The following is a 23912-nucleotide window of genomic DNA, read 5'->3' on the forward strand; positions in this document are numbered from 1 at the left end:
TGCTCAGTAGTAATGAGCTGTGGGGGGAGGTCTGACAGTTTTCTGTTTTTGTAAAACCCCTCTGGCCCTTCCTGGGACTCGGACCAGCCCCATCGCCGTCTAGTTTTAGAAGCAGTCTCTAAAACACGTTTTCATCCCAAGCCTGAGACGCTTCTTCTGTTTTTATCATTGTCTTTATTGTCGTTACTGTTTTTTTATCTTACACTTTATGTCTTTAGGGTTTTATGACTACGTGCAGCACTTTAGGCTCAGCCGCAGTTGTTTTTAAAGTGCTCTATAATAAAGTGCAGTGAAAAGTCATGAATCAAAACTAGTCTATGTAGGAAATTCACTTATTGTATTGAAAGCAGGGAGACACACAACCAAATGCATTCACACGGAGAACATGCAAGCTCCACTTTATTGATTGCACATTCTTGAAACTCCCAACTGAAGGCGTGAACTCTGATCTTTTAACTTGAAAGAAAATGAAAGCGGAAGCGATTATTTTGAAGTATTTCACCGGAAGTTCATAGTAATCTGGCTGGACGCGTCTCTCCGATCCACTGTGTTTTCTTTGAAGAAAGGTTTTTAACGACTGCGAGACGATCGGGATCCTCTCCGATGATCTGCATCCTGCTGGTGGCCGGTCACGGCACCGTGTTAGAGGCACAGATCCAGGTGAGTGAGCCCCGGAGCAAAGTTCACCTGCGCTACCAGACTGCACCCGGGATTTGGGCACTTCACAGCCCCGAGGCCCGTCCTCGGGTATTCATACCTGTTAGACCATCATAAAGCACATTTACAGATTTAAAATAACCAGATATGACTTCCGGCTGAGCTCAAATCACAAAGCCGCTTTTAAATTTATGTAAACGTGTCATTTTTAATCAGCTTTTCTCAGTTGTCTTTACCGCCCTCTGCCGACCGATGCAGGAACTTGTTAGCGAATAGCTTTCTGAAAATTGATGTTTTTACTAATATTTAAGCTTCGTGTTGAATCATAAGTATGCCGAATTTTTAACAATGGGCTACTTGTTTGAATAAAATCTGTTAAATTATAAACAAGTGGACATTTTTTCGGAAAACAAGGACAATATAACGTAGTCAGTATTTTTCATGAGGCTTGGCACTGCAGCTTGAAGTATGCACAAAAAAGGGGCGTGTTCAGAGTCCACGTGTGGTGCTGCTATTATAAAATGTCAACAAATGTGTGTGTGCGTATCATCCACATAAATAGTTTAAATACATCCACAGTGGATGTTTTCAAAATAAAAGAATTTTAATCTTGTAAGTACTGTGTTGTATTTAGTTTAGTTTAGTTTAGTTTAGTTTAGTTTAGTTTAGTTTAGTTTATTTGTTTCTTTCGTTTAAAACAACACAAAGACAAAAAAACCAAAAAGATGAAAATACATCAATGTCATCAATCTAGACACCAAACAAACGAAAGAAAAGGAGCAGAAAGAAGAACAATCTTATTATATCTGCCCCTTTACATACAGTATTTGAACAAATACAAATTAACAATACTCAAAAACTCATATTCATTAAATAAAAAAAAATGTTTTCACCCGCAACAACTTAGTTTTCATTTTCATATTTTTCCAGTGTGGAATTTTTTATATGTTTCTTAAATGTCATAATTGTTTTACACTCTTTGATTTCCTGTTTCAGAGCATTCCATAGGTTCACTCCTTTTACCACAATGTTTCTTTCTTTGATTTTGGTTCTGAATCTGGGTTTTTTGAACACGTCTATTCCTTTAAGATTGTATATACTGGTTCTTATTTCAAATATATTCTGAAGGTTTACAGGCAATAGATTCCACTTTGCCTTATACATTATTTTTAGGATGCTTAAATCAACAATATCGGGAAATTTCAAAACTTTCAGTTTAATAAATAATGGGTTAGACGGCTCTCGATAGTGACTATTTGTTATTATCCTTATGGCCCTTTTTTGTAGAATGACAATTGTCTGTAAATAAGTTTTACATGTCGTACCCCACACTTCAACACAATACATGAGATAAGGCAAAATCATAGTGTTATACAATGTTAACAAAGCACAACTGTTCAAAAAAAACTTGACTCTATGTAACACAGAAATGGCTTTCCCAATTTTCCCTTTGGTATAATTAATGTGAGATTTCCACTTTAGATCGCCATCAATCATCACTCCTAAGCATTTTGTTTCTGTTACACGATGAATTTCAACTCCCATCTATTTCGAGTTTTACTTTCACTTTTTCCTTTTATTATTAAACAACATAAAATTAGTTTTTTTGGCATTTAGGATTAATCCGTTTAAATCAAACCAGTGTTTTATTACTTTCAATTCTTCATTCACTACTTTTGTGACTTCTTGTATACTTTTACCTGAATGAAATAATGTGGTATAGTCTGCAAATAGAATTTTCCCAAGGTTGGGCACTTTAGCAAAATCATTCATGTACAAAGTGAATAACTTTGGCCCAAGTATCGAACCTTGGGGCACACCACATTTAATTTGCCATAGTTCAGATTTAGTGTCATTTATATGTACATATTGGTTTCTATTTTCCAAATAACTTGAGAGCCAATGGTGAGCTACTCCTCTGATGCCATACATACTCATTTTTTTTAGTAATTTTGAATGATTGATGACGTCAAAAGCTTTTTGTAAATCAATGAAAATACTTAAAAAATAATTATTGTTATCGATCTCTGTTGCAATTTTTTCTGTGAGTTGCTCATAGAGTTTGGACTGGAGGAGCCATTCTGTCTGTTCAGTTCAGCATCCGTCCATGGATGCCTCACAGTTGTGGTCATCAATTTATGTCAAATTAATATTTTTGGATGATGGATCTGCAGAAAACTCAGAGTGGCAGAGGGTATCATATTCCTGGATGATCATCTTCGGAGGAATCCTCCTGATTTTCCTTCTCTCCTTCAGAATGACGACACAGGACTGTACAGCCACCTGTCCGGGGTTCCGAAGGCCCTGCTTCCAGGCACCGGGGGGAAGAAGATCCTTGACTTTTGGTGGGAAACCGTAAACATGTACGTAAGAATGGGAAAATGTTGGTGCTGAAACGCGCATAGTGTGAAATGGAAGTCAGAGATGCTCGTGTCCTGCAGCTTCACCAACACTACAGTTCTAACATGATCTGTGAGAACTGGATTAACAAGTTGCCTCATGTAGTCCACAGAAAATCTCAATAACATATGCATTATGTCCCATCGTCCTAAATTCTGATTTATCTTCGTTTGAATTTGTCGGTAGGATCAACAATAGATCCATTGACATGGTGATAGATTACCTGTTAGTTCTGCAGAGGTTCAAGAAACATTACAGGAAACCTTAGGGGACGATTCTGCGGCTAGTCCAGCTGAAGAGCTCAAGGCTTCCTCATGGTGTGGAGAGCAGTCCTCCCACAGTCCCATATTATTAACTTTATTGAAAACTGTAAGAGCCAGGTTCAGCATTAAGAGAAGAACACCTCTTCCAGAGAGGCCCAGAGTGCAACCAAAGCTCTTCACGAAGAGCTCATCCTCACACGATGTTTTCTGAATGTAGTGAAGAGTTCTCATCTTGATTGATCCCCGGTAAGCTTTGGTGAAGGATTTGCCTCATAGTCGACAGAAACTCTCTGCAGACCCATAGTCCTTAAAAACACATCAAGTTAGGGTATGTGCATCATATGCATGAGATAACGCTGGTCTGCTTTGTCCCGTGGTAAGATGGCAGAATCCTGAAGCTCAACACAAGATCAGGGAAACATCTGGCGGGATTCCTCAGTAGTTCTCCATAGTTCCAAGTAATCGTTTTTGTTGTTCAGTGATTTTCCAGTGAGGTGCAGGGTCCTGCCTGTCAGTCCTGTTAGTGCAGTTCAGTTAGTTTACCTGAACAGAGGCCCTGTTCAGGTAAATTCCATGTCTAAATGCAGTTAAACCAACCAGGAACTGTGGGAAATACCCCCATATCGCCAACACATTTTCAAGAAGTGCCATATGCTCTGCCCTGTGCTGAAGACGAAGGACTGCAAAGGTCAATCCTGATGCACTGGGTGGTCCTCCATAGTCCTCAGCCGGTGTGTTTCCTCTGATTGGCAGGAGGCAGCTCTTCACTGAAGTCTACCTGGTCACCAACGCAGACAAGTGAGTCTTCCGCCCGCCGCTGCCGCCGCCGTCTCCTTTCTTGTCTCTGCTCTCCAGCCTGCGTCTCTGTGCCGGGGCAGGTTCAAGCATTTCGAGCGCTGGGCCACGGCCAACGACTTCCCCGTGGAGAACGTGGTGAACGACGGCAGCACCACGCTGGAAAACCGCCTGGGCGCTGTGGCCGACCTGGAGCTGGTCGTACGCAGCCGCGGCCTGCAGGACGACATCATGGTGGTACGACGGACCCGCCAGCCGCCGAGGGGGGGTCATCGCCCTCTCTTATGTCTCTCTGAACCTGTGTTGTGTGCCGGCAGATCGCCGGAGACATGCTGTGTGCCGACCAGAACTTCGACATCGCTCAAGTGATCCGATTCTTCCGCTCAAAGGTGAGAAGACGCCCGAGGCGCGCCGGGAGCAGAATCGCTCCTCAGAGGAGGAATTTGTTGGGGTAGTTTACTGCTGATCGGCTTGCCGTAGTCCGGCGCCACTGATGTTTCAGTCAGGACTCGGTGTGTGTGTGTGTGTGTGTGTGTGTGTGTGTGTGTGTGTGTGTGTGTGTGTGTGTGTGTGTGTGTGTGTGTGTGTGTGTGTGTGTGTGTGTGTGTGTGTGTGTGTGTGTGTGTGTGTGTGTGTGTGTGTGTGTGTGTGTGTGTGTGTGTGTGCAGCCTGGAGAGCTGATGATCTACTACGAGCTGGAGGAGAGCGAGAGCAGCAGCAGCCGGGGCATGGTGGAAGTCTGCCCCGACACCCACAGGTGATCCTGCTTCCTGCGTGGCGTGGCGTGGCGTGGCGTGGTGCGGCGTGCCGTGGTGCGACGCTCCAGCAGCCTCCTAACACACTCTGGTTTTCTGCACCAGGATCAGCCGCTTCCTGGAGAAGCCGCGGCCCGGCCTGACGGCGTCCCGCCTGGCCAGCGTGGTGTTTTACTGCATCCGGAAGGAAACGCTGCCCCACATGTGTGACTACCTCGGCCTGCAGCCTCGGGCCAGCGACAGGAGCTTCGGACGCTTCTGGGTAACGACTGAACCTTTCACTTCAATGTTCATCAATAATCATCTGTGCTCCTGTCACACCACATCAATAACTATTACCAACAAATACAATCATTTGGATTTTATTGTAATACTTCAAATGATTCTGAATTATTTGTTCATAAATGTGATCTGATTAATACTAATTTACATCCAAAGTGTTTGAACAACACAAATTATTCTTATATTTCCTGTTTTTACTGAACACAGTGATTAAATGTTAAGTGAAGTTTAATATCCCTAACTTTTTTATCGTCAGAAAAAAGGATCAATTGAAGAGCTTTTTTTGGTACACTCAATTTTTGAAATAAAACCATCAGTTGTAATGCTGATTAACAATTATTAAAGGAGGATGTTCGTCGATTCCTCTTCCATGTGTTTAAAATGTCAGCAGTTTATGAAGAAAAGAGGAATTCTTGAAGAGTTCACACACTGTGTAACACTATATAAGTTATTGATATATGTTGTTCTTGGAGAGGAGAAGTGATCCGTGGCGTCTGCTCTGTCCTCAGGAGTGGCTCATCAATGAGAAGCAGCAGGACGTGTTTGGGATGAAGCTCCCGACCGGCTTCCAGCTGATCGGCCAGGTGGTCGGTATCCTCAGCGCGCTGCTCAGTTCACTGTCAGATCAAACCCGCCTGTGGAGTTTACACTCATATTCACTTTTAAATGAACTCTTTCTCTATAGTTTACACTAATAAGGAGGAAATATTAGGGCCGACAAGTCACTCCAGAAAGGTATTTATGGGAACTTTCCTGTCACTTCAGAGAATATTCAATTTGACAGACAGAAACTCGAAGTGAATGAAAGATGCTAAATACCTTTAAACAGATTTGTGTGTGTAGAAAGTATAAAAAGTGGTAGAAATTTTCAGGTTTATTTTTCCAACTTCTTTTATTAATTCACTGGGATTTCACTTTTTTTGTATAAATTTTTATATCAAATAGAACATAATTTTAAAATGTTTTTTGATAAAATAATGTGTAAGAAAGTGAAATGAAATAAAATCAATCAAAAAAAATTAGAAAATAATCAAACACCATATTAAAAAACACAAATACTCGTAAATGATGATAATGCTTAAAAAAATAAGTTGCTTTATGTTTGACCGCTGAACATGGAACCTGTCTTTATATGTACTCGGCTGCACCTTTAACACTTATCTGTCATCTGTTTCTAAATTTAAAGTTTTGACATGAAAAGCTTAATTTAATCCACCTCATGTGACGGTGCTGAATGCAGAACAGATATAATGGACAATGTTTCAGTCAATGAATTCCGGGATGCGAATCTCAACTATTGGTCCTCCAACATGTCAGTCACGCTGGAGAAATGCTTGCGTAACGCCGTCAAGTGCACTCGTTCCCGTTATCTGCGCATGCGCATTCAGAGTGTTAATGTAGCCCATGAGCTTCGGTTTCAGCCGGTACTTACCGATGGCGAGTCTGACATAATGAAACTGTAACTGTTTCGGAAAATAAGCTTTATGAGCGAGGTCGATTGCAGAAACTGTAAACGGAGCCGTGCACGCCCGGGGGAGATGAGCTCGCGCTCGCACGCTTCCGACACTGATAGGCGTTTCCTCAGGAGGAGCAGTAGAGCCGGTAGGATGGTCTGGCGCATGCGCGTTTTTCAAAAAGCAAGTAACAACGTTTGGCTTTGACTTTTGAGAAAATCGTCCACTATACCTTTAAACCAGGGGTGCCAAACATAAGGCCCATGGGTCAAAATTGGTCCACATGAGGCTCCAATCTGGCCAAGATGGTAAAAATAAAAAAACAAAAACAAAATTTCCTCAGAGTAGCAAACAGCATTAAAACTGGCTTCATGTTGAGGTTGGAGTAATGTTTGGGGCCATTTGTTGGACAGTCAGCTTGTCTCCGAGTTGTGTGCACTTGTTTTTGTTTGTTTGGTTTTTTTTTGAAGGTGACCTGTCTCCACGTTCCAGAGCCTCTCTGACTACACCAAGTGGCTCACACACTACTCCTGCAAGCAGCAGAACAAACCCGCCAAGCCCATCACCTGCCGCTCCTACGCCAGGTAGCTCGCCGACGCCCACAATGCCTTTCACCCCGCAGCGGTGCTGATGGAGAGGTGTGTGTGTGTGTGTGTGTGTGTCTGTGTGTGTCTGTGAACTGACAGGGTGGGCCTGATGGGAAACCCCTCCGACGGCTTCCACGGGAAAACCATCGCCATGTCCATCTCCAACTTCTGGGCCGAGGTCACTCTGGTGGAGAGCCAGACTCTGGTAATGCACACACACACACACACATACACACACAGACAGATGGGATGCTTTGAGGCTGACTGGATGGATGTGAATCTGCAGGTTTTACTGCCTCATCCTCTGAACGACCCCACGGAGTTCGGCAGCCTGCAGGATCTGTTCTGCATCAGCAGGAAGGAAGGGTGAGTGCAGAGCGGCGGCGGCGATCCGCCCAAACAGGAAGCTTCTTACGTCTCCCGGTGTCTCCGCAGGTACCTGGGGGGCCTGCGGCTGCTGCAGGCCACCTGTAAGAAGTTCTACCAGTTCTGCTCCAAGCAGGGGTGAGATCTGCCTCCACCTGAACACGTCCTCTCTCGGGATCCATCACTGATTAAAAACAGAAACACCGATGACAGTTTAAGATGATTCTATATTCTATATTAACACTGCAGCCAGAGGAAGGGAGGCATTGGGTTTAATCAGTTCTAGATCAGGCTCTTCCCCACACTGAACTCTGAATGTGCCTCTGAAAAAACTGCTGATCCCACACTGACCAGGCAGCCTTAAACCATGATGCTGCCTCCGCCGTGCTTCTCACATCTTCATAGTAAAAGTCATATTTTGAGCAGTTTGCAGGTAGCACAGGTTTTCCTGTTTGTTAGCAGTGTGTTTGGTAACGCCGCCAGTGTGTAACGTTTTGTTTTCTTGTAGCATCGCTTTGACGAAACAGAACTTCACACTCAAGTACGACACAAACATCCCTCGACAAGTGGTGAGGAGCCGTGCTTATTGAACAGTGTGGAAATGTGACAGAACTCAGCTCTGTCGCCTTGATGTTGTTGTTTCTGTGTTTTCTGAAGGGTCTGGCTGGCAGCAGGTAAACGCTCATTTAAATGAACATTCCCGTTCACACGTTCTGAAGCTGATTATGTGACGCTGTTGCTCTCAGCGCGATCGTCTCGGCCACCTTGAAGTGTCTCATGAAGTTCTACAACATCACCGACCAAGTGGGCACATCGGCTTTTCGACATGTTTCAATCTGACGTCTCGGCTGACCGTCACACGCTGCGTTTCTTTCTTTTTGGGCGCGTTTGCAGGATCTGCCGAAGCCAATCCGAGCCAACTTCATCCTGAACGTGGAGACGGAGGAGCTGTTCATCACGGCGGGGCTGCAGGACCGGGTGGTGCAGGTCTACGAAGGCCTGGTCTACATGGACTTCAGCAGGGAGCTGATGGAGCAGCAGGGCTACGGTACCGGAGCAGATTCACACGAAACAAAACCATCTGATGATTGACGTAGCTGGACGTGGACGAAGGTTTCCTGAGGCGTGTTTCTCTGCTTCTGTTTCAGGTCATTACATCCCCCTGGACATGAGTCGCCTGCCGCCGCTGTGGCTGGCTTACCTGAGCGACCCCAGCTACTCGGGCCGCATCCACAGCAACATCCGGCAGCGCTGGCTGAGCGGTACGGCCGGGCGACAACTCAGGCGTTTCAAACAGCTTCTATTAGCGTGTTTAGCATTAACGCCGTGTCTCTGCAGGAGAGCAGGAGGTGGTGGAGGCCATGAAGACCTTCGCCCAGCTCACCGACCAGGCCAGGTGAGTCTCGGGGGTCCGGTGGGAGGGGCCGGAGCGTTGCGGGGAAGTCACTCTTCCTGGGTTTGTCCTCAGGGCTGCCCTGCAGGACGGAGACTGGCCCCGCCTGGCGCAACTCATGGACCAGAACTTTGACCTGCGCAGGTAAAGGAACGATCGGAACCTGCGGGTCACCCCTGAACCCTCAGATTTACGCCCCCCCTCCCCCACCCCGCAGGTCTGTGTACACCGACGAGTGTCTGGGCCCCGGAAATCTGAAGATGGTGGAGCTGGCGAGGCAGGTGAGTCTAGAGGAAGCGTCTCCTCCTCCTTCTTCTTCTTCTTCTTCTTCCTGACTCGGCTTGACTCTTCTCTGCAGTCGGGCTCCGCCGTGAAGCTGCCGGGCAGCGGGGGGGCCGTGGTGGGCCTCTGTCTGGACCAGGACAAACTGGTGAGCCTGAAATACTTAGTGACGCCTTTTCACATGTCGTGCAAACGAGGCTGAGATGCCAGGAGGAGTCACATCAGCTGATCTCCTCCAGAACAGGTCCAACTCGATACATTAATCTGCAGATTAAACCGTCTGATGATGAAACGTGATTCACAGAATAAGGCGTCATTTAAAAGACGCGTGTTGCTCCATTAAAGTGTCGTTTTTACAAAACCTCTGTAATGTTGGGTAATTATTCACTGAGCGGCAGTTTCTGATGTAATCTACAGAAATGTGCAGCTTTCACATCAAAGCCTGGATGTGTGTGTGTGTGTGTGTGTGTGTGTGTGTGGGAGTGTGTGTGTTGAAGCAGATTATAAATCATAGCTTGTTGCTCTTATGAAGTTAAAAAAAAAAAATCATTTTAAATTGTTACATTTCCCACATCTATATTTTATAAATTATACTTGTTGGGCTAAATTAGCACACTCTCACTTCAGATTGTTACAAAAATCAAGATTTATTATTTTCAGTGCTTTTTCAGGAGCCAAAGATGCGCATTTATTCTAATAATCCAGAGAGAGCAAAGAGGAAAAAAAACACTTAGATAAATGTTGTGTGAAGAAATGTTCTTGATTAAAACTGTGTGATGTGAGAGGCGTCCAGTGATGCTGCAGCCTGACGCAGTGTGTGTCCTCTCCACCAGGTGGCGCTGAGGCAGAGCTTCCAGCAGGCCGGCTGTGTCTTCTGTGTCCTCTCTCCTTACAACCCCTCTGCCCAGGGGTCTGCTGGGGAACGACCTCCCACTGCACCCCCAGAGTAATCAGATTACTCTCAGGCTCTGCTCGCTCCGCTCTGTGAGAACAAATCAGTGTTTTTAACCTGAATACAGTAAAGCTGGTGCTGTTTAAACACAAGTTAAATTTTCCAACCTTAATCTGAAACTTCATGTTTTAATGTGAAAAAGTTTACTATGAAATGAGAGTGTGGGCGTGGTCTAATTAACTATTGATATTTTCAGCTTTTTCATTGGTGGTTAGCATCTTCAGTTTCTGTCAGGAAATAATCTGAGAATATTCATGACTGAAAAATAACACTACAGATCAGGATGCGGTTGCAGTTCTTCATGTATGGTCCCAGACGGTTTAGATCGCTTTCCTGGGCGTTCTTTAAATGTTAGAAAAACTCTTCAGATTGAAACTCGGGGAATTTGTACAATAAATGTAAATCTTTTTTGTAATTAAAAACAACTTTTAAATTTCTTAATCTTTTGTGATCTTTCCAAACGTGGGTAACCTAAAGTGAGTTTGAAGCTTTCTTCTAGAGGTTAGCGTGCCAGCTAGCTTTGACTTTAGCGTCATGAATCATTCAGTTTTTATGTGTCTAGTGTTTGTTATCAAGATTAGGAACATTTCTTTTATGGTTGATTTGTAATCTTTATATGTTGCTCGCTTGTTTCAAGTGAAAATGCAGCATTTTTCTATTTCTGTCCAGCGTTTTCAGAAAGCGCCGTTTTCGACCGTCTAAATGAAGACTGGGTTGGAACGTCATCAGAACGTTCCACCTGGACAGTCATTTTTCTGAAAGCTGTATTTTCAGTGGCTCTGAGCACCGTTGTGTAAATGGACAGCCAAACCCTACAGCGGCCCAGTATTGGCCTGCGAGCCTCATGTTTGACACCAGTGGTTTAAAGTTGTGGTCATTTAATTCAAATGGAGCTTGGTTAATAAGTTGGTAAATTCAGTAAAAAAAAAAGGGGGGGGGGGGGTGGCATAATGCAAAATATCTGCATCTCATGTTGTATTCAGATTAAAAAAGAAGTTCAACTGGTCACTGTTAGAATGCAGCTGCAATTTAGTGTTGAATAGGAAAACAGTTTTATATCATAATATAACATAATATAGAGCTAATGGAGCCCGGCTCCAGCCTCTCCCCCCGACACTCCCCGCTGCGCTGCCCGGGCTCGGTGCTCTGTGAGCGGATCTAATTCGCTGCTTCCTCCGGTGGGCGGAGCAGCAGCAGGACGGAGCCCGGCCGCGCTGCGCTGCTCTCGGCTGCGCTCCGTGTCTTTCCCCCCGCTCGCCGCTCCATGGACTAACCGGAGGACGGGCTGCCTTGGCTGGGTGGAGGCGTCGGGACTGGGACTGGCCCCGGACCCGGAGTGAGCGGACCATGGCCGCCAAAGAGGACCTCTACAGCAAGATCCTCCCGCGGAGGCTCCGGCAGAGCCGGCTCGGCTCCATGAAGAGCGGCTCCAGCCTGGACGTGCTGCTGTCCATGGGCTTCCCCAGACCCAGAGCGTGAGTAAGCGGGCCGGGCTGGGAGGACGTCCCGGGGCGGGTGGAGGGAGCCGGGGGAAGCTCCGGGGGAAGCTCCGGGGGGACGGGGAGCTGCTGCCCCGCTCCTGAGAACCCAGACTCACTTAAAATACTGAACATTAATCAAAATATCATTAAAGTTAGAACAAGTGTAAGGAAATTAGATTAAATTGATTTTTTAAATTAAAATGCAACTTTAAATTAACGTGATTTACAGCTTTATTACTGTTTATTTAAAAAAAAAAAAGTATATTTTTAATGTTATCATGTTTCCAAAGCAATTTTTATTTGGATGAAAAATAATTCACCTAAATTGATATCTAAATAGAAGAGAAATGAAGAGATACATCTACAAATTCAGTTGTTTTTTTCCCAAATGTTTAGAACGTTAAGTTTGACCTGCATTTCCACCAGTGACCACTAGGTGTCGTAAAATGCTATATTTTTTTGTTCCTAAAACTAAATATTATGATTAAAATGATTTAAATATAGCTTTTTTAAATACATTTTTGTCTCATATCATCTCTGATACAATATTATATCATTACCTTTTTTTCCAGACTACAAGTCACACTTTTGTATTGTTATGGAGTTGTTTGGTTGGTCATGAGACTTATGGCAAGAAGAAAATATTAAATTATCCTGGAAAATATTATTCCAGGAGCTCTAGATATCAAAAAGTTACATGGTAGAATTTAAAACCAAAATTATGCAATTAACTCTCAGTATGCAAGAAAATAATTGTAGCTTTTGGTCTTTACAATATTGTCTGCACTGAATGGAAAACTTTAAGATACAATAAGTAAACACATTTTACTACGGAACATGCTGCATTTGTCAGGAATTTAGAAAAGTTTTTATCATCCATGGATCTGAATTGGTGAATAAGTACATCTCACACTGTAAAGTTGTCAGTTCAGTACTCATCCTCCCACACTGGGAGAAACCTTGAGTTTCAGTTGGACTGTCAGGATGAATGATTCAGGATAGAAATCCATTGCATGTGCGTGCATGTTGGGCTGCAGGCTCTCTCTCTAAACACATCGCCGCTGCACTCTGAACATCAGCAAGCCCCTCAAAGCCGCGAGCTTCAGAGCAAAAGCCAGGACACAGGTGGGAGGATTGTTGAAATAGCACGTCTTCAAAGAGCGGTAACATCGCTTAATGTGTGTAACAGCGTGCAGAAGGCTTCGCACCTGACAAATCACTGGATGTGTGAAGCTGAGTGAATGGACTGTGGCAGATCGTAGGTTGCTGCACCAGCAGCAGGATGATCTTCAAGTTCCTTCTAGTTTCACAGTATAGAGCAGTGGAATCAAAACCTCTTGAGTTTGTTCGGTAACCTGAAAATGTTCATCCTGCACTCGCTCTGTCACGTGTCGGAACTAAAATAGTTCACCAGCATAGAATGCAGGTCACTTATTAAACCGACATGAGCATATCTTAGTAATACAGCTTATGATCCATCTACTGTACACTCTGGACTGTAAATCATGTGGAGACAAGTGACATCTGTTACAAAACGCTTCATGAAGAAGAAACAAAACCCCGTAAAGGCTCTATATCCTGCTGTAGCAGCTCTCTGTTGTCATGCAGTGACATCTAGTGGTTCCAGATGGTTTTGTTTTAATTTGATCTAATTAGTCACTTCTTAACATAAGGCATTGCGTTTGCTTTTTCTTTGTTGTTTTTTGCCTGTTTCCAAGGCGACAGGGTCGGAGGAAAGGTCCAATTTGGGAACAGTTTTCAAAAGGTCACATTTTCAATGGTTCCGAGCACCATTGTCATGTCAGCGGACACCTGAAACACAATGACGGCTTTCAGTTTTTCTCATGAAATGGTTGCTGTGCAGCAGACCAGTTAGTCACATGACCAAGCAAACAACAACAACAACAACAACGTGTGACATATGGTTGGAAAAAACTAGTAGGTACTAGTGAACATAATATCTCTGCTTCCTAAATGTTAAGAAAAAAATCAACATTGCCTGACAAGAAAATCCATTTGGAAGATCTTAAAAGGAAAAAAATAAAGAAGGAAGTCAGGAAGTAGGAAGGAAATATCCTGTTGACTGGTGGTAGTGTAATAGAAGGCCAGCAGTGTTCCCAGTGCTGTGTGGAGCACACATCCATATGCGCCAGTCTGTACCATCGTATTTAAAGCAAGAACCTTTTAATACTCCTGATGCTGATTGGTCACTGGTCACTGGACTGGTCACGTCCATTCTGGGATTTTCTGCACAGACTGGGTAGTTAATAATGTAATTTCCAGTAATCGGAAGACCGACCTAAAGGAATGCGATCTGCCCGGCGTACTGTCACGTGACTGACACACACACACACACACACACACACACACACACACACACACACACACAGTCTCGTATTTCTATCCTTGTGGGGACCGTCCATTGACTCCCATTCATGTCTAGCCCCTAACCCTGACCCTTACCCTAACCCTAACCCACACCACAACAAAGCCTAACCCTAAAGAAATGTTTTTGCACTTTTACTTTTTTCAGTAACAACAACATGGTCAAGAAAACACTGTTTCTCCTACTTAGGACCGGAAAAAGGTCCCCACAAGGCACGTCGTTCCACGTTTTGCTATCCTTGTGGGGACATTTGGCCCCGACAAGGATAGAAATACAAGAACACACACACACACACGCACGCACACACGCACGCACGCACGCACGCACGCACGCACGCACGCACGCACGCACGCACGCACGCACGCACACACACACACACACACACACACACACACACACACACACACACACACTTCAGTCAGATGATGACTACAGGCTCCAACATGTGTATCCAGTTCTGAGGAATCACTCATTGATCACAAAGCAGCAGCAGGAAAGTAAATTGTGTCATAAAGCGTAGGCGGTGCGTTTAGTTTAGCTTCTAATCGGTGAGAGTCTCTCAAACTAATCTCTCAGTCCTTCTGTCTCTTTTACACTCTTTTTGGGGGGTGGGGGCATTCAGAGATCTCTGTGTGTGTGTGTGTGTGTGTGTGTGTGTGTGTGTGTGTGTGTGTGTGTGTGTGTGTGTGTGTGTGTGTGTGTGTGTTGGCCTGGAACACACTCCCCGAGGGAAGGCTTTGACTGTGTGGCCTCCGCTCATCCTCCATCCTCCCGTCTTTATTTTCCTCCGTCTGGGGAGTTTGACCCAGTAAACACGGCGGCCCGCTGCAGGTGCCCCCGCTTGTGCAGTAAAGGGATTAATTCTGTGCACAAAGATTAGATTTATCTGCCGCTGCTGCTCAGTCGGGCCGTTGTTGTGTTTGGAGGGCATCCCTGTATTGTTCGCTGCGTCCACGTGACCGGCAGGACGCGCCCTCCAGCTCCGCTCGCCGTGTGTAAACCCACATCTGGGACAGGAACACAGAGGGCAGCTTTCATAAGGGCAGTAGTAACAGTGACACCGCGACCCAGTGTAAGGTTTTTGAAATAAATGTGATTTTTTTTTTTTTTTTCTGAAGACTACCTTTAACAGATTTGTGGCCTCAGCCCTCATATTTCCATCTATTTTCAATAATTTTAAAGACAATCTACTGATTTCACAGTTGATGTGAGGTGTCGTCTGAACACACTTGAACCCCATCGCAGGTGCTTTGTAAATATATTTGCTCATTTTCTCTCAGAGCTGCAGGGTGTCAGTTACACGTTACAGTTTGTGAGAAAAACAAACCCGTATGCCGACGATGCTCATGTCTTTGTGCGTTCTTTAAAATAACAGTGCTCTTTCTCTTGGTGCTAAATCACACCAGTGTTTTGTAGGGAAGAAATTAGTTTTAAATTTCTTTATTTGTATGTGTGACTTCTGTCTTGTGGCCACAGGCTGTAAAAGAAATTAGGATCGTCCAGTTATTCACATTTTTTTTCAAGGACTTACCGTATTTCTCGACATTTGTGTAATTTAATCACACTTTTATTTTAAATAGAATATCCTGCCATTTTGAATTTATTTGATCAATATAACTCAAACATCCATATAATTAAAAGTTTGTAACTTCTGAATCATTTCAAGAGAAAAAAAATCTGAGATTTATTCATGCTTTTGTTTTAGATATAGCATAGAGCCCGACTGCTAGTTTCAGTAACTAAATCTCTGGAAAAACTTGTCATATTTCAGTGTGTTTGTTCATCATTTAATAAATAGTACATGTAGCTCCATCCATGGCCCTCGGACCGCAGGTTGGCTACCATCAAAATCTACAAAAAACTCCACTTCCTATATTTGTGTATGTTTCATGTCTTTAAATAACATAACATTGATAAAAATGTATGTTTTTCAAAAGCTCGCAGCTGATCAAACATTATCAGGGCAATAAAGGTTTAAGTGTATTTATTTGTAACAAATACAACCAATTCTGATAAATTATCATAAATGGATGAATGAAGGAACCACAAAAAAAGCCTGAATTTTCAATTGTTGCTCCTGGGTATGACATTATGATCTCTGTCAATCCATTGAATTTATTCAGTTGATCATTCACTCTACTGTAAATCAGTCTTGATGAGATTAAATTTTCTTTAATACTTGCAGCACATTTGCACAGTGCAGGTTGAGATCATTCAGTGTTATTTATCTATTGTGATTTATTGATCAGCTGCTGGTTTAAAGAAGAGAGTCTCTCATGCCCATCAGGCTGGAAACAGGAAATGACGGCAGTCCTTCTCAGCACGTCGGCTTGAATCATTCTGGAAACAAAATCGATGGTGCGCGTTAGTCTTCCCTCCAACTTCCAGGAAGTGGCGGGGCGCGTCTCCCCGGCTTCGTCGGTGACAGTCCGCCGCTCGCTTTTAATGCAGCGATCGATGGATTATATATGGAACGAGCAGAGTCATGCCTGTTTTTACAGGAGTCGCTGAAGCTCCCCTGCAATCACAGAGCCTGTACCGGATCCAAGGTCGAAGCCAGCGTCGGCTCAGGATGCTGTACGTCATCATGAGTAATCACAAGTAGAGAAGCTCAAGGTCAAAGGATCAGCAGCTTGTGTGTGTGCAGGAATCAGTGAGCAGAAGCTCATTTCCAGTCAGAGTTCATTCACAGCACACACACACACATCTCCTCAGTCGGTTCATATCAGATGGCAGGGCTGCACCATATATCACGGATTTATTGTGTGTTTTGTCAGAGCGTTGCTAGCTGTGTAGATAATATGTTCTTTTGCTGGTTCCTCCTGGGCTCCTGGTGCCATGTGAGATCTCAGCAGCCCATATATTTACATTTAGAGTACCAAATGGTGTGTCTTCACCTCTTCCCAGGCAGCATTAGAAATGTGTTTCCATACTGTTCGGTTCCAGGTTTTGCATATTTTTCTGCTGATCTGAAGAAGGAAAAGTGTCTGTGCCGTGGAGTTCCTAACTCTCATGAATTATTGAGCCGTTCCCTTGTTTTCTCCCCTCCTGTCAAGTGTCTTTGTAGTGCAGATGAATGTATGAGCGTATTTTCAAGCGTGGCCTCACAAATTGGTCTCGGGCTCTGTGGAGCCATTCGGACGTGATTGTGGGAATCCGTTATTGCTCTTGATGTGTCATCATTATATGTCTGCCGGAGGAGAAGGAGGGGAAGCTTCTAACAAGGTCACGGAGATGTCATTAGTCTCCTTCCTGAAACAGGAGAGGCGCATCCCCCCCGTCTGGACGCGGCGGCCATCGCTCACCGCTGCACTCGGTGATTGTATCACCGCTCATTTGAAGCTCTGTCCGGAAGCAGGGAACTGGGCAGCGCTATCAGATTATGAGGCCGGCGTCAGGGCTCAGATGTCTCCGTACAAGCTGTGTGAAGCTCACGGTAGTGCCTGTGGCTGGGAGGAAGACTCTATCTTCCACACAAACCACAACCAAACACCCCGAAGCTGCTGCTTTAGCTCCGTCGGGGTGTGTTCGGTGCTCGAGCAACTCAGTTTCCTGATCGTTCTTTATTTGACTCCTGGAGTCGGAGGTTTTCTGTCAAGATGGTCTCAGCACAGGTGATCCGAAGCTATTGGCTTTTGAGGAACAACTTGACATTTGAGCTGATTGATCAGATCTTTACACCCCTTTTGCATAACTTTCTAACTGAAAATGCAACGGTTTTGTGTTTTCATTTCAGAAATGTTTCACGTTTCCACACCAATGTTCTGAAAACTGTGTTTGTTTACAAGGCAAGTGCAGAGAACTGACACTATAAACATTAACAGTGGCCGGGTTGGATTATTATTCCAACTCTAAAACTGCCAAGTCCAGGAGAATGTGGACTGGAGTCATGACATTCTGGAGGAGAACGTTATTGTTCATCTACAGCTGCATGTGCAGAAGAACCTTTTACTACACATTTTCAGTGAGTTGGACCACTGTTGTCATGTGGACGGGAACCCAAAACCCAACTAACATTTTAAATATTCACTTGAAGTCATGTAAACATGTCAGGAAACTAGAAAAGTTGTCTTCCTCATTGTCAGAGGGGTGCAGTTTAGAAGTGTGGCACTTTGCAATAATTCAATGACTCGTGTAGTTTAGCAGGTCTGGTTCAGAATCTGGGTTGAGTCTGAAGGGTTTGGACTAAAGCGGGTCCAGGTCTGCCTCTGGTTTAAGTCCTGGGAAAAGAATCGGTCTGCTTTTGTCAATCAGAACATTTGCCCGTGTAAAGACAGGTCATACTTCATCCAGTATTTCTCTGTCAGCCTGACCTTACGTGGAGTTTTTCAGTGCCGAGGTGGGATCTCCCCTCTGATAGTGTGAATCAGTCCAGGTCTGTATAGTTTCAGTTTTCGGGGTTCCCTCCTGATGGTTTCAGAAAGTTCTACCCTGCTTAGTAATACAGTTTCTCAGTATGTCTCATTCTTGCGTAAAACAAGACTTGATTCATTGTCATTTTATTGAAGAGTCTCCTTTTCTCCAGATGAATAGGCCGATATCAGCATTCTTACCCACAGTCTGTTTAACTGCAATATTGTGGTTTGAAACAGAAACTCTGCTGCATAGATACACAAAGGCCTCCGTTAGCTGTGATATTAATCTCTTATTCAACTGCAGTGTCAAAAACAGCAACTTTAAATACTTTTAACTGCTGTGTTTACATTAGAACTAGTCCACTACACACCTGGTACAGATGTTGTGACAAACTGAACCTGGTAAATTGTTTTAATATGTAAAATGTAGCCTGGTGAAATATGTGATTTCACTCAAAACAACTTGAGAAGAGAAGACAGAAACATTGTCGATCTTCATACAGAAGCTTACTGGAAATACAAAAAGAAAAAATCTTTATTGAGTAAATCCAACAGTGTGTGAGTTTAGAGTCATTTGTTAAACATGTGCGACGGCTCGGCTGGATAGAAGCTGTTTCTCTGGTGAAGCGTTGGAGCTTTACAGTGAAACTTGTCTGTTCCTCGGCTCGTACGCCGCTTCCTGTCTCAGGTGAGCGTGTGATCACAGATTTCGCTGTTCTCTGTGTTCAGGTCTTCAGCAGCACCGACACGCTCCATCAAACACCGATCGGAGAAGCGTTGTGTTGAAACCCGGGGACATTATAATTCACGAGCTCATTTCTGGCCTGATCTCTCTTTTCTCTCTGAACGTACAGCAGCATCGTCCTCGTTCGGGCCTCGCCGGCCGCTGCTCGCTGCTCGCTCACTCTCTCCTGCACTTCTCTTTACCTTCCAGTTTGGAAATATCCCAGATCCATAAAAGATGCAGCTCGCCGTTGGGCAGAGAGCTTTCCTCGGGGTACAGGTGCTCCTTCTGTCCTCTTTCCTTCACATTTCAAGCTCAGTTGCTCTTTTTTTTTTTTTTTTTTTTCCTAAATGAGTAAAGGAGGCCACTGGATGGTTGAAAGGATCAGGAACTAAAGTAGATTTGATGTGGCATTTAATCTCATGCCCAATTTGTTGTGGATTGTGAGTGTGTGTGTGTTCATTCACACGTTTGCCGGTGAGGGTTTTTATGTGCGTTTGGCTCTGTGGTTGTGTGTGTGTGTGTGTGTGTGTGTGTGTGTGTGTGTGTGTGTGTGTGTGTGTGTGTGTGTGTGTGAGGACCGAGCCATCTGTGCCTGAGCCACCTTTGCCAGCGCAGCACCTGGAGGAGTTCCAGCAGCCGGCGCCCCCCCACCTCTCCACCGTCTGCCCTCACGCTCACTTCAATGGCCCCCGATCCCGCCCAGTCGTCCTGCTGCACCGCTGACCGGCCTGACAGCATCAGCCAGGGAAATATATGCGAAGAGACATTTAATTAAAGGCCCGATTGGACGCGGCTGCAGCTGAAGTTAATGAGTCACTGGTAGAAGCGGACGCTGGTTATACTCACATCTTCAGAGCAGGATCAAGTCTTGCAGCGAAGCTACAGCTGCGTTCAGGGATCCTCACAGGAGGCGTTCGGGTACCCTGTGTGGCAGCGTTTTATGATATAGCGCATCGTTTTTGCTTTTTCGATTCAGAAAAGCTTCGATAAAAACGATGGAGGCCGCCGTTGTTGTCACTGGAGCATGAGCGGAGCTGTTTACGCAGCAGCAGAAAACACCTGTGCGTTTTCCAAAAGTTCCACCGTGGGGAGCCGTTTCAAAAAGTGTTTTTAGTGGCTCCGAGCACCGTTGTGGTGTAAACAGACAACCAAAACGCAACAAAAGTTTAGTTTAACTTTCAATCGATGCAGTGTAAACCAGCCTGTTCTCTATAGAATATGCAGTAGCTTAAACTATGTGTAATTTTTTGACAAAATTCAGTGGATTGAAGCTTAACAGTCTTGACTTTAGGAGGAAAAAAAACCCTCCCCCATGCTTTTTTTTTTTTTGTACAATGCTTATTCTTACTGTTGCTAACAGGAGCTAGCTGGCTGGGTTTCAAAAGACAAGAACTCATGGAGAAGAAGGTAGTTTTCACAAGCTCCAGTGATAATTCATGCTCGACAGGAGGATGAGAAGCGATTAGATGGCGACACGGTAAGCTCAGTCAGCCATGCTGTTTCAGACGGATCAGTCTTTTCGTTGTAGGAGACAACCGTTGCTTCCTCTGCTGCTCTTGATGTGTCAAACTGACTTATTCAGAAGAACAAGATGCTGTTTCCTCAAAGTCACAGTGATGAGGCAGATGGGACAGATAAAACACACCCCTCCTGTGTTATCACGCTGCCTCTACTGCTGCACAGCAGCTGATCTGGCCTCTGCATTAGGTATAACACTGTCCTGTCCTGTTCAAGAAGCCAGTTCCAGATGGTTTGATGTGTGTGAGCTGGACGTCTCCATCAGGAGATGGTCCACTGTGGTCATGAAGGAATGGACATCCAGGTAGACTATGGAGATCCAACCAGAGGAAAACCTCGATCAAGTCCTTAATATGGCTCATTGTAGGTCTTCTCCATTTCTCTCCATAACCTGGAAACTCTGTAGATCAGCAGATCAACTGATATTTTGGTTTTTCTGATATCCAAGTTGCTTATATCAGTCACCTGACTAGCCTAACAGCTAACAAAAGCAAAAGGTATTCATAAAGGCCTCAGTGTTTAAACTTGTTGCATAAGTGGGTTGAGACCGAAACGTAACCAAAAGATCATCCACAGGTTGATGCTCACCCAACTTCAGATTGGTAAAAATCTGAATTTCACTAACATGTAGCAGTTTATGGGTGACTGCTGCATTTTAATGGTGTTATTTTCTCAATCCTATAATTCTGGACCGATATGAGAGTGGTTCTTGATGGATGTGTTTCTATTAGCAGGTCCCACGGTAGCGGCTGCAGCGAGGCTATTCTGGCTGCTCATCAGGGCGAGTCGCAGAAAAAGCCTCTCAGATCCAAGCCAACTTCTCACCAGTGAGAAATGAAACGGGAGTTTGTGCTTTGCATTGTGTCTGCTTGTGTGTGTTTGTGTGTGTGTGTGTGCGCTGGTTTGTGGGTGTGTGAGGACAGGCGGTAATTGGAAGCGATTCGGCGAGCGTCGACGGCGTCGGAACACAACCTCTGCGGGTTTCAGGCTGTAATCTTCCTCCAGCGAGGACCAATTAAGATTAATGAGTCTGGAGGACAAGCGGCACACAAATGTGGAGAAAGATGCTTATTGTTTCCCCCGAAGACGCAAACAAAAGGCTGGAAACGCAGAGTTCATCTTCACCGCGTCGCTCCCCTTATTACTCAGCATATTAGAGTTTTCGGCTCGGCGAACATTTCCTGAGGGCACAGCTGGCTCGCAAGCACAAATCACATCAGTGGAGAGAGCCGACCTCTGCGGATCCAGGCTGAACTATCGGACAAACTCCACAAAAGTCTGATTTATCGTCCGGCTTTTTGAGAAACTTATAAGTTGTACTTCAGAAAGAGATGTTTTTACAATGCAGAGGCCACTTTTTAAATCCAGTGTGAGGGTTTCTTTCTGCAGCTCTGAATGCGTCGACGTTCCTGTGGAGCTCTTAGCTCCAGCAGCTTCTCTTATTAAAGCTCCCTGCAAGGTGCTGGAACACGTCGGCTGATTTATTCAGCAGCGTTTGTTCGGCTGAATACTGATGCTGAAACCGGAGGGCTTTCAGTCGTGACCACCGCTTCCAGTCGATCATTAAAAAAGAAGAATAACACTCAGCTCTCCACACACACACACACACACACACACACACACACACACACACACACACACACACACACACACACACACATCTACCTTGTGTGCAGTGACATTCCATCTGAAGGTACATGGAAAACACTGATCATGATGTGTGCGTGAGTTTCTCCGGGACGGTTTCTGGGATCTGGTCCCATCCTACACAGAGTTCTGCTGCTGGTACCCCCCCCCCCCCCCCCCCCCCCCCCCCCACCCCCCCGTCACACGCCCTGCCCAAGATGTCCACTTAGTTCGCATTTCACAAGCTGCAACCATCATTCAGCTCATTAACAGGGTTCTTTAAATACTGATAGTCCCTTTGTAAAGAGAGTCCCGCCACGTGAAGTGAGAAGCGTTTGAATCGCTGCACGCTAAACCATAGTCAGCCGTGCAGAAACTCCCATTAGTTCCTATATATACATGCAGGAGTTGGTTTGTGTTAACGCCTGGTGGATCCAGCTGGAGAGGAGTGTGTTGTCATGTAGCGTTAATCAAACGCTGTCGAGCAGACAAAAAGGACAAAATTCTCTGGAACGCTAAACCATGCATATTTAAAATGAGCAATCAGCAACTTCAATCCTGAAATATCTGTGTGTGTGTGTGTGTGTGTGTGTGTGTGTGTGTGTGTGTGTGTGTGTGTGTGTGTGTGTGTGTGTGTGTGTGTGTGTGTGTGTGTGCGCGTACGCCCGCTGGAGACTTCTCTGGAACAATGAACAGTAACTCAGGAAAAAGATTATCGCTTCTATTATTGTGAGGCCGGAAGCTTGTGTCCACGTCCGCTGCACACGGCACAATGCTGGCTCAGTGCAGCAGCAAGACCTGCCACAACACATACACACATGCACACGCACCCGCGCGTGCGCGCGCACACACACACACACACACACACACACACACACACACACACACACACAAACATACACACACTGAACCACTGAAGCAGCTTAGACGCGACCCTGGAAAACCATTCAACCACTACACACTGTAAACAAACAAACTGGACTCATACTGTTTATCTGCTACACACACACACACACACACACACACACACTGGTCACACACTGTGTTGACTGCTTACTGCAGCTACTGTCTGAACAATGTTGCTTTTTGTATCTGATTTCTCTGTCAAATAAACCATAATTTAACTTCAAACTAGTTAAAATGAAAATTCTTCAAATGCTGCTCAGTTTCTCGTCCTGTATCTGAAACGTTTATAAAAGCACTGTGTGCTTTATAAAATCCTGTTGATGTTACGCACACATTTAAATGTAATCTAAATGGAGTAAATCTGTGATTAAAGGGCTTAGACCTCTGGACTGGGCCGTGCAGGACGGGTCTCTGGGCTCCAGTGTGTGTGCCGGGCTCAGCCAGGACCTCTGCCAGGCCGCACCATCTGGGATTTGGGCCTTTTTTTAACGTCCTTTTTAATCAGAATTACAAGCCAGCACTTGGCTCCAACCCAAGCAGGACGCTCAGCTGAGAGCTGAACACATGCAAGGAGTCAAAAAGTGGGAGCACCTGTCGTCCACCTGTCGTCCACATTCCTGATCTGTTCCCATCAGACCCTGCGGCTGACGGAAACATCTCGCCACCTGCAGCGCTCTGCCGCCCCGAGCTGCTGCCGGGTCAGCCGTCTTCACGTAGTACTGCTCAG

General features: G+C 45.0%; 2 protein-coding genes across 3 annotated transcripts in view; both read left to right on the forward strand.

Annotated features, from left to right (window-relative positions):
* Positions 1-508: 508 nt before the first annotated feature.
* Positions 509-10616, forward strand: LOC115400605 (uncharacterized). Of its 2 annotated transcripts, XM_030108602.1 has the most exons (22): positions 509-660; positions 2914-3020; positions 4074-4118; positions 4199-4352; positions 4433-4504; positions 4784-4872; positions 4976-5132; positions 5662-5739; positions 7099-7190; positions 7293-7398; positions 7480-7559; positions 7629-7697; positions 8068-8128; positions 8217-8233; positions 8306-8363; positions 8454-8607; positions 8708-8821; positions 8898-8955; positions 9028-9096; positions 9170-9233; positions 9311-9382; positions 10068-10616. In XM_030108602.1, exons 1-22 carry the CDS (start codon positions 604-606, stop codon positions 10182-10184), a joined length of 1890 nt encoding a protein of 629 aa, XP_029964462.1. In that variant the 5' UTR covers positions 509-603; the 3' UTR covers positions 10185-10616. The 2 variants fall into 2 exon arrangements, 1 of the variants encoding a protein (XP_029964462.1); XR_003932816.1 differs by lacking the exon at positions 10068-10616 and having other exon boundaries at positions 8906-8955; positions 9311-9381.
* Positions 10617-11368: 752 nt separating this feature from the next.
* The window catches only part of LOC115400898 (ubiquitin-associated and SH3 domain-containing protein B-like), a 28082-nt gene continuing 15538 nt past the window's right edge, over positions 11369-23912 (forward strand). Inside the window, exon 1 of the mRNA XM_030108958.1 lies at positions 11369-11661. Within this exon, the coding sequence (XP_029964818.1) occupies positions 11534-11661 (128 nt within the window). The 5' untranslated portion in view covers positions 11369-11533. The remainder of the gene's footprint in view (positions 11662-23912) is intronic.

The sequence above is a fragment of the Salarias fasciatus genome, chromosome 14 (genome assembly GCF_902148845.1).
Source record: "Salarias fasciatus chromosome 14, fSalaFa1.1, whole genome shotgun sequence".
NCBI lineage: Eukaryota > Metazoa > Chordata > Actinopteri > Blenniiformes > Blenniidae > Salarias > Salarias fasciatus.